The following is a 13170-nucleotide window of genomic DNA, read 5'->3' on the forward strand; positions in this document are numbered from 1 at the left end:
AGGGTAGCATAAAGAGAGACCTAAGACAACAACATAGCAAGGCAGCAACAGATGACAACACAACATGACGACAACAACATGGTAAAGACATTATTGGGCACAGACAACGGCACAAAGGGTAAGAATGTAGAGACAACAATACACCACGCAAAGCAGCCACAACTGTCAGTAAGTGTCCATGATTGAGTCTTTGAATTAAGAGATTGAGATAAAACTGTCCAGTTTGAGTGTTTGTTGCAGCTTGTTCCATTCAATAGCTGCAGCGAACTAAAGAGGGACACAGGGATGTGTTTGCTTTGGGGACCTTTAACAGAATGTGACTGGCAGAACAGGTGTTGTATGTGGAGGATGAGGGCTGATAGGGGGGAGTGAGGCCTAAGAGGGTTTCATAAATAAGGATCAACCAGTGGGTCTTGTGACGGGTATATAAATCTGATGGCCGAATTGTAAAGAACATCTAGCCACTCGAGAGCACCCTTACCTGCCGATCTATAGATGATGTCTCCGTAATCTAGTGTGGCTTGGATGGTTATCTGAATCAGGGTTAGTTTGGCAGCTGGGGTGAAAGGAGTGATTACGATACAGGAAACCAAGTCTAGATTTAACTTTAGCGTGCAGCTTTGATATGTGCTGAGAGGACAGTGTACCGTCTAGCCATACTCCCAAGTACTTGTATGAGGTGACTACCTCAAGCTCTAAACCCTCAGAGGTAGTAATCACATCTGTGGGGAGAGGGGCATTATTCTTATCAAACCACATGACCTATGTTTTGGAGGTGTTCAGATAGGGGAAGGGCCAGCTGAGTATGACTATCATCTGCATATAAATGTAATAGAGTGCTTCCTACGGCCTGTTGATGTAAATTGAGAAGAGCGTGTGGCCTAGGATTGAGCCTTGGGGCACTCCCTTGGTGACAGGCAGTGGCTGAGACAGCAGATGTTCTGACTTTATACACTGCACTCTTGAGAGTGGTAGTTAGCAAACCAGGCCAAAGACACCAATACTCCTTAGCCGGCCCACAAGAATGGAATGGTCTACCATACCAAAAGCTTTGGCCAAGTCAATAAAAATAGCAGAAGAACATGGCTTAGAATCAAGGGCAATGGTGACGACATTGAGGACCTTTAAGGTTGATGTGACACATCCATAACCTGAGCGGAAACCAGATTGCATACCAGAGAGAATACTATAGACATCAAGAAAGCCAGTCAGTTGATTGACAAGTTTTTCCAACACTTTTGATAAACGGGGAAAAATAGAAATAGGCCAAGATCTCCCCCTTTTAAATAAAGTACAAACCGTGGCTACCTTCCCAGAAAGGAGAGAGGCTTGGCGATGATAGGGGCAGCAACCTTGAAGAAGAAAGGGTTTAAACCATCTGACACAGATGTTTTTTTGGGGTGAAGTTTCAGAAGGTCCTTTAGCACCTCGGACTCAGTGACTGCCTGCAAGGAGAAACTTTGTAGCGGGGCAGGGGAAAAAGAGGGAGAAACATTGGGGATAGTCACATTAGAAGGGGTGGGAGATGAGGAAATGTCGGCAAAGAGGCATGGTGAGACAAATAGGAATCCTGGCTTAATGAAGTGGTGATTAGACCTCAGCCATGTGCTTCTTTACAGTAACATCATCAACATTAAGGGACATGGGCAGCTGTGAGGAGGAGGGTTTATTCTCCAGGTCTTTAACTGTTTTCCAGAACTTCTTGGGGTTAGACCCACAGAGAGATTAATGTTAAAATAAAATACTACCTGCCCACGCAGCAAATTAATATTGTAGTTACAATTCATATGCTCAGCAAAGTATAGTTTAGTGAACTCACATTGGCTTATATAACGAGACAGCATAAACATTTACAAATAGAATTGCTACATGAAATGCCTATCCACTTTTATATCCATTATATTTTCTTTACTATGACAAGCTCAAAAAATATGGGATTACGTGCCAAGAATAGCACAGTGCTTGCTTCTGTTCTATTCCAAACAGTGACATTTTTATACTTTATACTTTTTAACTGTGATGGGAAAAGACAAAGGTGCACTTGTATCCCTGAAGTTTGTTTTGAATGTCTCTGGGTCGATACTATAAAATTAGCCTTGTGTGTCAGGTGTCTGCAATTCTTCAATCTTATCAATTTACATGTGAAACAAAGACATCTTAGTTTGTTGATGTTTCCATGCCCTACTATCTGCTTACTTGTCTGTATTATGAGCTGATTATACACTGCTCAAAAAAATAAAGGGAACACTAAAATAACACATCTTAGATCAGAATGAATGAAATATTCTTATTAAATACTTTTTTCTCTACATAGTTGAATGTGCTGACAACAAAATCACACAAATTATCAATGGAAATCAAATGTATCAACCCATGGAGGTCTGGATTTGGAGTCACACTCAAAATCAAAGTGGAAAACCATTCTACAGGCTGATTCAACTTTGATGTAATGTCCTTAAAACAAGTCCAAATGAGGCCCAGTAGTGTGTGTGGCCTCCACGTGCATGTATGACCTCCCTACAACGCCTGGGCATGCTCCTGATGAGGTGGTGGATGGTCTCCTGAGGGATCTCCTCCCAGACCTGGACTAAAGCATCCGCCAACTCCTGGACAGTCTGTGGTGCAACGTGGCGTTGGTGGATGGAACGAGACATGATGTCCCAGATGTGCTCAATTGGATTCAGGTCTGGGTGGGCCAGTCCATAGCATCAATGCCTTCCTCTTGCAGGAACTGCTGACACACTCCAGCCACATGAGGTCTAGCATTGTCTTGCATTAGGAGGTTGACCCAGGGCCAACCACACCAGGGGTCTGAGGATCTCATCTCGGTACCTAGTCAGGCTACCTCTGGCGAGCACATGGAGGGCTGTGCGGCCCCCCAAAGAAATGCCACCCCACACCATGACTGACCCACCACCAAACCGGTCATGCTGGAGGATGTTGCAGGCAGCAGAACGTTCTCCATGGCGTCTCCAGACTGTCACGTCTGTCACATATGCTCAGTGTGAACCTGCTTTCATCTGTGAAGAGCACAGGGCGCCAGTGGCGAATTTGCCAATCTTGGTGTTCTCTGGCAAATGCCAAACGTCCTGCACGGTGTTGGGCTGTAAGCACAACCCCCACCTGTGGACGTCGAACCCTCATATCACCCTCATGGAGTCTGTTTCTGACCGTTTGAGCAGACACATGCACATTTGTGGCCTGCTGGAGGTCATTTTGCAGGGCTCTGGCAGTGCTCCTCCTTGTACAAAGGCAGAGGTAGCGGTCCTGCTGCTGGGTTGTTGCCCTCCTACGGCCTCTTCCACGTCTCCTGATGTACTGTGGCCTGTCTCCTGGTAGCGCCTCCATGCTCTGGACACTACGCTGACAGACACAGCAAACCTTCTTGCCACGTCTCGCATCGATGTGCCATCCTGGATGAGCTGCACTACCAGAGCCACTTGTGTGGGTTGTAGACTCCGTCTCATGAGTGAAAGCACCGCCAGCATTCAAGTGACCAAAACATCAGCCAGGAAGCATAGGAACTGAGAAGTGGTCTGTGGTCCCCACAAGCAGAACCACTCCTTTATTGGGGGTGTCTTGCTAAATGCCTATAATTTCCACCTGTTGTCTATTCCATTTGCACAACAGCATGTGCAATTTATTGTCAATCAGTGTTGCTTCCTAAGTGGACAGTTTGATTTCACAGAAGTGTGATTGACTTGGAGTTACATTGTGTTGTTTAAGTGTTCCCTTTATTTTATTTGAGCAGTGTATATTGTGAAGACCTAGGCTGTTTACACAGCCACCATAATAACCGAAATCTAATTTTATTTTCTGTCCACACTGTTTTACCTGTGACCCATGTCAGATTTGCGCATTCACACTGCTGTAGTCCTTGAAGTAGCGCACGGAGGATCAGGTTTGTATCAGGATTCAGATCCACATATCAGGAGGCCTGTTTACATAAGGAGCCCAAATCTCACAGTCAAGGCGGGATAAATTGGTAGTTAAATCAGATGCCATGTGCTTTTTTTGCTGTTTACAATTTGGAGAAAAGATCAGAGGTATAAGATTTGCAAATAATTGGCAATATATCAGAATTGGCTGCCTGTGTAAACACATTACTAGTTTACAAGTTATACAGATGAGCCAATTCCCAGATCCTTCACGTTAAGACAGGCCATGCCCATTTGATACATGGGCTGCTTATTTACTAAGGGTTACACTTGCATGTCTCAAGAGGGCCAGATGGTACACACCTGTGATAAACACTACTGGTGAAAAGTTTTAGAACACCTACTCATTCAAGCGTCTTTCTTCATTTTTACCATTTTATAATTTTAATAATAGTGAAGACATCAAAACTATGAAATAATACATGGAATCATGTAGTAACCCAAAAACTGTTAAAGAAATGTAATATATTTTATATTTGAGATTCTGCAAATAGCCACCCTTTGCTTTGACAGCTTTGCACACTCTTGGCATTCTCTCAACCAGCTTCATGAGGTAGTCACCTGGAATGCATTTCAATTAACAGGTGTGCCTTGTTAATTTGTGGGATTTCTTTCCTTCTTAATGCATTTGAGCCAATCAGTTATGCTGTGACAAGGTAGGGGGGTATACAGAAGATAGTTCTACTTTCTAATTTCCCACCGTGAAGCATGGAGGAGGAGGTGTGATGGTGCTTTGCTGGTGACACTGTGATTAATTTAGAATTCAAGGCACACTTAAACAGCATTCTGCAGCTATACGCCATCCCATCTGGTTTGGGATTAGTGGGACTATCATTTGTTTTTCAACAGGACAATGACCCAAAACACACCTCAAGGCTGTGTAAGGGCTATTTGACCAAGAAGGTGAGTGATAGAGTGCTGCAGTGATGGACCTCAACCAAATTGAGATGATTTGAGATGAGTCGGACCGCAGGGTGAAGGAAAAGCAGCCAACAAATGCTCAGCATATGTGGGTACTCCTTCAAGACTTGGAAACGCATTCCAAGAGGAGCTGGTTGAGAGAATGCCAAGAGTGTGCAAAGCTGTCATCAAGGCAAAGGGTGGCTATTTGAAGAGTCTGAAATTTGAAATACATTTTGATTTAACCACTTTTTTGGTTACTACATGATTACATATGTGTTATTTCATAGTTTATGTCTTCAGTATTATTCTACAATGTAGAAAATAGTACAAATAAAGAAAAACCCTTGAATGAGTAGGTGTTATAAAACGTTTGACCAGTAGTGTATAAAAACAGCCAATGGGCAGAGGAAGTGGCGAAGCGAGAGGGATAATTAGGCCCAAAATCTGCCTTCTCCAGCTGGTAGTGTTTTTCCCCGCTCAACATGCAAGGAGTTTTTGTATGGAGGTCAATGAGTGTCGAATTTACTTAACAAAAAAATGTATGGCTTATTTGCTGGAATAGACATTTCTTAATGTTTAAGTTGTTACGAGTGTACTGATATAAGTAGGGCACATGACACTTTATACAGTTGTTCACACATATCTGCTCTCTCATTGGCTAGAATGGTCCCACCTGATCTTGACTCCTCCCGACTGCCTTCCATTTTTGAAGACATTTATTTTCATAGAGACCACTTGAGTATCTGGTCAATATAATGGATAATCTGTGTGATGGGCTACATTCTCCTTAAAATTATGTTACAATAGGGATTGTGATTGTCCACTCCTGGCTTGTTAAATTAAACAACATTTACAGCTGTTTAATCATTGTACTAATTTGTCAAGTGATGAATTGTCTCAAATGATAGCCAATAGAACACCCCAAGCACACATGGAGATTACCTAGCTAATCAAGTTACTTTAATCTTACTACAGGAAGGACAACGCTCCAACCCACTATTTCTTGTAGTTTATCACAAAGTCTTTGTAGTAGCAATGGGGAGGAGACTAACTGGGTGTTTTTATTTTGACAAAGCTGCCAGTAGGTCTTGCTTCAACAATGGACAAGTGGTTAGATGTTTATCTTGTAAAATGTGTATGCTGCTAGCTAAATATGCTAAAAAGTGCAAATGAAAATTAACTAATTGCAAAGTCAGGCAATCCAGCTCATAAAGTTATACATATCATTAGGAGCTACAGAATTTAATTTTTGGTGAGTTTGGACATTTACAAGCGAATGTGAACGAGACATTGTGAAAAATAACAGTTTTGAGGCATACTTGTCTGAAGGAAGAAAGGTACTGGCTCTGAAGCAGCATGCCTACAACCTGTGTCGAGTCTGGATTCGCTAGGGCAACGGGCCTGCCTGCTTTGCTCGAAGAAGATTGGGGAGGAGCAGAAGGGACGAAAACCCAAGGAAATCAAAAGATAGCAGTGGCAGATGTACCGATAACTCATCCAAAGGAATTTGACTTCTAAAGCACGACAAAGTTTACACACTATGATGCCCCGTCACCTTAGAGTAATTTACTTAGATAACTAGCAAGTTAAACTTAGGGGTCACGTTAACGCAGAAAAAATATAAAATGCATACGAAGTCTCTTACTTCGTTTTGTAAACGCAGATCTAAAATGCTTCTTATTGTAATTTCTGCATCAGACTCATTTTGTGCTTCAGTTGCACTTCTCCACTCGGGTGAGAATTCAGGAACGGGCATTCAATCAACAGACGGTACTCTGACAATATGTAGCTACTTTTCTCGGTGTAGCTAGCCTACTTTTCTCAGGTAAAATGCAATATTAACTTTAAGCAAAACATTAGGAAATGTAGCTAGCTACATTCTTTCTATGATTAAACATTGGAAATATGATGGCCATGCATCATCTTTTCAAAAAAGACCTTGCTTTTTCATTGTAAGCTAATTTACTTGTGGCTGCCAGCCAAATAGCTTTGTACTTCTGTTGTCATCTAATGAAAATGAATATATTTTCTGCCAAATGTGTTGCACTAATTTATTTTCTGTGTTGGAAAACTATAGTTGCATGTCCGTGATCACTCGAAGCAAAACAATTAGGAAATAAAGCAGATTGTGTTAATTTCACCTGTCACATTATCATCCCATGGCTATTTCCAAATACCCCTGTATAGCCCAAGCCTATTGGATGCACTGCCAAACTCTCCAAAATGATGTTGGAGGCAGTTTATGGTAGAAAAATGAACTTTCAATTCTCTGGCAACAGCTCTGGTGGACATTTCTGCAGTCAGCACGCCAATTGCACGTTCCTTCAAAACTTCAGACATCTGTGGCATTGTTTTGGGTTGCAAAACTGTACATTTTAGAGTGGCCTTTTAATGTCCCCTACACAAGATACACCTGTGTAAATTTTATGCTGTTTTATCAACTTGATATACCACACCGATCAGGTAGATGGATTATCTTGGCAAAGGAGAAACGCTCACTAACAGGGATGTAAACAAATGTGTGCACCAAATTTGAGAGAAATAAGCTTTTTGTGCATATGAAAAATTTCTGGGATCATTTGTTTCAGCTCATGAACCATGGGACCAACACTTTACACATTGTGCTTATATTTTTGGTTCTGCCTGCCCGCAGTAATCTTCTCTGATTGAGAGATTCAAGGGGCTATAATCATTAACATAGCTGGAAAGCATTGAATATTTAAATTCATGCACTTAAAAATAAATTAACTTTCCCCCAAAAGCATTTAACTCCCACATCATATGAAGAAATGCATCTACCTGATTTAGGGGACACATGAACAGTTGGTGTTAAATAGTGTGTGAACAAAATTAAAATGTATAAATTGATGGTTAAGATTACAGAATGCCAATGTAATATTTTTCCATATTCTGTGCCAGTTAAAGCATAGTTCAGATTCCATTCGATCTGTGGACTATACTTTAATGGCTAGCTCAGAATGAGCTTTCCAAAAGTTGTTTATATATTAGAGAGATCAGTCCTTTCGGGAGCCCACATAATTTATTGATAATTCCCATGGGATGTTTCAGTAGTTGGGTTTCCCAAGGGACTCCATAGGCCAGCATAGCTGACCTAAGTTGTAAATATAGAAAAAAGGGAGTTGATATTGAGAAAAATATCTGCACTGGGCATTTAAACTATTATGACGGCTAGGGATATGTTAGTGCTTTAAATTATTTACAAGTGGTCATAAGGGATATAGTCAACTAACAAATCAATTACAGTATAAATTGTCATTGTGACATGATTGTCAAAGTCCTTCATTGGAATGGAAATAAGATTCTCTCTAGCTCTCTGGTGAGTAAATCTTGATGAGATGCTGAAGTTCAGTGGGGTACCCAGTCATCGGACACCTCTGGTTGGCTTTGATGTAGACATAAATACAGCGGTAACAGAAGACAAACCCAGAGGTGGAGAGGACGGTATCATTGGTGCGGATCTTGCAGCAGAGTGGACATGCTTTGCTGTGTCTGGTCAGTGGTTCTTGGTTCTGGAGGTGGATGGGAGGGGGTGGTGTGGGGAGGGAGGTCAGGGTCTTGATGGTGTTCTGGTTCTCTGAGGAGTACCACCACTCAAGGAACTGCAGGAAAAACACTCCCAAGGAAAGACTAGTGGAGAGGGACAGAGCCACACCCCCCACCACTGTCGACGTCAGCCTCCGCAGCCTCTCACCAACACTGGGAAGAAATAACAACTTAGACGGAAGTATGCTTATAGGCTAAATGCTTTTAAAAGTGATTACATTTCTTATGGCTGGGGGCAGTATTGAGTAGCTTGGATGAATAAGGTACCCAGAGTAAACTGCCTGCTACTCAGGCCCAGTTGCTAATATATGCATATTATTAGTATTAGATTTGGATAGAAAACACTCTGAAGTTTCTAAAACTGTTTGAATGGTGTATGCGAGTATAACAGAACTCATATGGCAGGCAAAAACCTGAGAAAAAAATCCAACCAAGAAGTGGGAAATCTGAGGTTTGTAGTTTTTCAAGTCATTGCCTATCGAATATACAGTGTCTATGGGGTCATATTGCACTCCCTAAGGCTTCCACTAGATGTCAACAGTCTTTAGAACCTTGTTTGAGGCTTCTACTATGAAGGAGGGGGGGGGGATGAGAGCTGATTGAGTCAGGTGTCTGCCAGAGTGCCATGAGCTGATCACGCGCACTCACGTGGGAGTTAGCTGTGTTCCATCGCATTTCTATAGACAAAGGAATTCTCCGGTTGAAACATTATTGAAGATTTATGGTAAAAACATCCTAAAGATTGATTCTATACTTCGTTTGACATGTTTCTACGAACTGTAATATAACTTTTAGTCTGAACTTTCGCCTGGACTTTCCTGCGCCTCGTGAGTTTGGATTGTGTACTAAACGTGCAAACAAAAAGGAGGTATTTGGACATAAATGGACTTTATCGAACAAATCCAACATTTATTGTGGAACTGGGATTCCTGGGAGTGCATTCTGATGAAGATCATCAAAGGCAAGTGAATATTTATAATGCTATTTCTGACTTCTGTTGACTCCACAACATGGCAGATAGCTGTATGGCTTGTTTTGTTGTCTGAGCGCTATACTCAGATTATTGCATGGTGTGCTTTTTTGGTAAAGCTTTTTTGATATCTGACACAGTGGTTGCATTAAGGAGAAGTTTATCTAAAGTTCCATGCATAACACTTGTATTTATCAACATTTATGATGAGTATTTCTGTAAATTGATGTGGCTCTCTGCAAAATCACTGGATGTTTTGGAAGCAAAACATTACTGAACATAACGCGCCAATGTAAACTGAGATTTTTGGATATAAATATGAACTTTATCGAACAAAACATACATGTATTGTGTAACATGAAGTCCTATGAGTGTCATCTGATGAAGATCAAAGGTAAGTGATTCATTTTCTCTATTTCTGCTTTTTGTGACTACTCTTTGGCTGGAAAAATGACAGTTTTTCTGTGACTAGGTGCAGACATAACAATTGTTTGGTGTGCTTTCATCGTAAAGCCTTTGAAAATCGGACACTGTGGTGAGATTAACAACAAGTTTATATTTAAAATGGTGTAAAATACTTCTATGTTTGAGGAATTTTAATTATGATTTCCGAGATTTCAGTTTTGAATCTGGCAGCCTGCACTTTCACTGGCTGTTGTCATATCGATCCCGTTAGCCATAAGAAGTTAAACTCTTTGAACTCAGGGTCCCTTGAGACAGGATATCCCAATTTCATTCTTACCTTGAGCTGATGGCCCTGGAAGGCGAGGCTGGTTTGAGGTCCATATTTGTGATGTCATGTCCTGTGAGGTGAGCCAGCCTGACACCTGCCAGCCACAGAAATGGTGAGTGGGTCTTGGCTCGGCCAAACACATACAACAGCTGCTGGCAGAACACCCAGCTGTCCCAGCCCACGCTGACATAGGGGTAGGCTGCCAGGAAGGCCCTGTACATCCTCTGCAAGGGCGTCTGTGGCAGGCGGATGGAAAAGTCGTCCTCATCCCTCTGCTTGGCCAGTACCTGTTCCAGCTTGGCCCTCAAGTAAGGAACGAGGGCAAGCAGGATCAGCGAGCACCAGTGGTGTTTCCCACGCAGACCCAGGTGAGCTGGCCGCTCGCGACCAGAAGCAGCCACGCGCTTTAGGCTGTAAAAGTTCTCAGAGAATGAGGCGCTAGTCCGTGACAGAAAATGGTGCTGAAGAAATACATCGAGAACACCGTGAATCTCGTCAAATCTCCGCCAGAGGAATCCGTAGCGAGAGGGGTTAGACTCAGCCAGCACCTGAGGTAAGTTGAGAGAAGGAACTTGCATTATATCAAACTTGAATCACACAGCAAAGTCAGTATATGGACACCACATTTTAAGAAGGCCATACAAGGTTGAATACAAACTATTTAACACATCAAGTGATCCAACATCATAATGCTATTTATGTAGTCTAGACGGATACTGTAAGGAAGTGCTATTTCTTATGCAGGTGACCAGCCTACTGCTATTACATTGCTATAACTGAGACAACGTATTTTCACAGTAAAACATGTTAGGTCCCATACAGGATAGCTCCCACACCCACACACACAGCACACACACATTACACACACTAACTGCCGAGGACACACAGATAAGACATACACCCACACATTGGGAGGAAGAGACAGCCTTGACTTGCAGAAACCAGCGCACACACCTAATCTCCTTTCTAGCCGAACATTGTGTGACTGAGGACAGCGCACACACCTAATCTCCTTTTTAGCTGAACATTGTGTGGCAAAGAACAAGACTCAGAGGGATGACGGACGGCCCAACAGGGCCAATCCAAGAAGACTACACCTCAGCCTGAACCAACCCGAAGACCCGATCTTCTAGAATCAACCTACTTTCTGTTCTGTATATGAGACATGTGCACTCTGTTATCTGCGCTCTTTTCTGCTGGTTCCTTAAGAACCGAATGAAATGGGCCCGTATACGTTGTACCAGATATCTTTACTCATAATTAAACTGTCACTTGTCATACAATAGACCACCTTGTCTGAATCGATCCTTGACCGGCTCACCCTCCTACATATCCCATTATTAACAATACCTTGATGGGCCAACGTTCTCCTGCACAAATATATGAGCAGGATTTTGTTCCAGCCGTTTCAAATAATCAACCGTTGTTGAATAAACATGGTTTATATAGTTTCTCCCTGGAGTGTATTTATTACGTATTACTTTGGAAACAGTTAACCGTTTAAGAACGAAACGGGGAAGGACCTACCTGAATGTGTCCAATAGAAACACGTTTGTTGCGAAATGTTTACCGTTTGGAGTAAACTGATTCTGTTGCAAAACGAAAAGTTATGCAACAGACTCGGCGTAATAAATACACACCAGGTGTCTGTAGATGTAGCAAAAATGACATGGGTGAGAAAATGTCGTCGAACCTTCACTGCGTGTCGCAAGGCGGGTCTGACTGCACCCATCAGGGAGTCCTGTGCCAAGACCTCGAATATGGACGGTCTGTCATCTGCAGCTGCAGCTGTCAAATGTGCACCACGTTCTGCCATGGCTGGTGACTTCAAACACGTTTGGCAAAAGGCTCAATTACCTAAATAGCTAGCCAAGTTGGCTAAAAGAGATGGCGAGTGAAGTTAGTTAGCTTGCTTAGTAGTACCACTTAATACTGCACAAGTTCAACAAATATAAATAGCTAGCTACATCAATTTCCACGGATGAAAATGGGACAGACTAATCACAAAGACGCATACCTAGCTACCCTCATGTATTTAATTCAAACGTTACAAGCAGGTTTTCGTGTTTCTTTGAACTACTCCTTTCCCCTCTGTAAAGATAGTCCGGCTATTTCCGGTGGAAATGAACTCCGGTGTTACGCCTTTCTGTCTCCGACGCCTTTCACTAATTTTGTTTTTTTCGGGAGTGCTGTCTTTCCACGGCTAGCTATCCCTTTGCTGTAATCAAGGAGGAAAAACATCTTTCAAATTGTGGAATAACTCACCCTAGCGACGTATTTTCTTATTGAAATTACCTAAAAACAAGTCTGTACCTTTCCATTTATAATTTCGATTTTTTACGTTAATTCAATTCAATGGGCTTTACGTTAATGCTAACTACCTATCTGAAAGTACCGAGGCCTCACATCCATAGCCAGTTAATGATATAGTTTAATATGACAGATATTTCCCCTTCTCCACTGGTGTTAAGATAATGGGGTCAACTTGGCTCTGTTGTTAGTTTAAGCTTGTTGAATTTATAATAGCTAGTCTATTGACCAACCTGTTTTTTCTCTGTATTATAAAAGGCAGTAAACTGCCATCCTAACTAGATAAGTAGTTAACGTTAGCCGGTGAAAGTGATGCTGATTGCTGCTGTCGTGACATCCAGCTGTTGTCTGTCATTGAATGCTGTAATATTTGTGCTTTGGTTGTAATGTCTCATTCAACTGTATAAAACATATTTAGAAGCCAAGATTATATATAACTATAATTATTAGCAATGTGTCGTTGTAGCCTCTAGGCCAGGGGTGTCACGTCGAACACGCGTAGGGGTCCAGTCCGCAGGTGGTTTGAGTAAAAAACAAACAACGTTTGAGTATTTTTTTAATTTATTTTTTACCACTACATTACTTAGGCCTGTTATATGTGTCCTGTCCTGTGACCTCTAATGCTGGATATTTCCCTGTAACAGATTTGAAGAACATCTACAATGACTGACTCAAAATATTTTACAACAAATAAAAAAGGTGAGTCTTAAAACGATTCTTGGTATTGTCTTCTTCAATGACACATCACCCCC

The 13170-nt window shown here is 41.9% G+C and overlaps 2 protein-coding genes across 6 annotated transcripts in view; one reads left to right on the forward strand and one right to left on the reverse strand.

Annotated features, from left to right (window-relative positions):
- Nucleotides 1-6060: 6060 nt before the first annotated feature.
- pex12 (peroxisomal biogenesis factor 12) lies at nt 6061-12245 on the reverse strand. Of its 3 annotated transcripts, XM_021617930.3 has the most exons (4): nt 12126-12245; nt 11802-11986; nt 10118-10656; nt 6061-8558 (listed from the first exon to the last, which is right to left on the reverse strand). In XM_021617930.3, exons 2-4 carry the CDS (start codon nt 11922-11924, stop codon nt 8168-8170), a joined length of 1053 nt encoding a protein of 350 aa, XP_021473605.1. In that variant the 5' UTR covers nt 11925-11986; nt 12126-12245; the 3' UTR covers nt 6061-8167. The 3 variants fall into 3 exon arrangements, with proteins under 3 accessions (XP_021473605.1, XP_090042388.1, XP_090042390.1); XM_090186262.1 differs by having other exon boundaries at nt 11459-12203; XM_090186264.1 differs by having other exon boundaries at nt 11778-12182.
- The window catches only part of ap2b1 (adaptor related protein complex 2 subunit beta 1), a 98034-nt gene continuing 97082 nt past the window's right edge, over nt 12219-13170 (forward strand). For 2 of the 3 annotated variants that reach the window (XM_021617926.3, XM_090186260.1), the window contains exons 1-2: nt 12220-12413; nt 13063-13117. In XM_021617926.3, the coding sequence (XP_021473601.1) occupies nt 13081-13117 (37 nt within the window). In that variant the 5' untranslated portion in view covers nt 12220-12413; nt 13063-13080. Of the gene's footprint in view, nt 12414-13062; nt 13118-13170 lie in introns of all 3 variants that reach the window. The other variant, XM_036989983.2, reaches the window with a different exon arrangement.

Source organism: Oncorhynchus mykiss, chromosome 10 (assembly GCF_057628025.1).
Source record: "Oncorhynchus mykiss isolate SJ-2025 chromosome 10, ASM5762802v1, whole genome shotgun sequence".
Lineage (NCBI taxonomy): Eukaryota > Metazoa > Chordata > Actinopteri > Salmoniformes > Salmonidae > Oncorhynchus > Oncorhynchus mykiss.

Coding starts and splice junctions, on each gene's coding strand:
- pex12 (XM_090186264.1), bottom strand. CDS start 11,924: ATGGCAGAACGTGGTGCACATTTGACAGCTGCAGCTGCAGATGACAGA. Junction 10,657..11,777: donor GACGACATTTTCTCACCCAT/GTCATTTTTGCT, acceptor AACTTACCTCAG/GTGCTGGCTGAGTCTAACCC. Junction 8,559..10,117: donor TCCAGGGCCATCAGCTCAAG/GTAAGAATGAAA, acceptor ATTTCTTCCCAG/TGTTGGTGAGAGGCTGCGGA.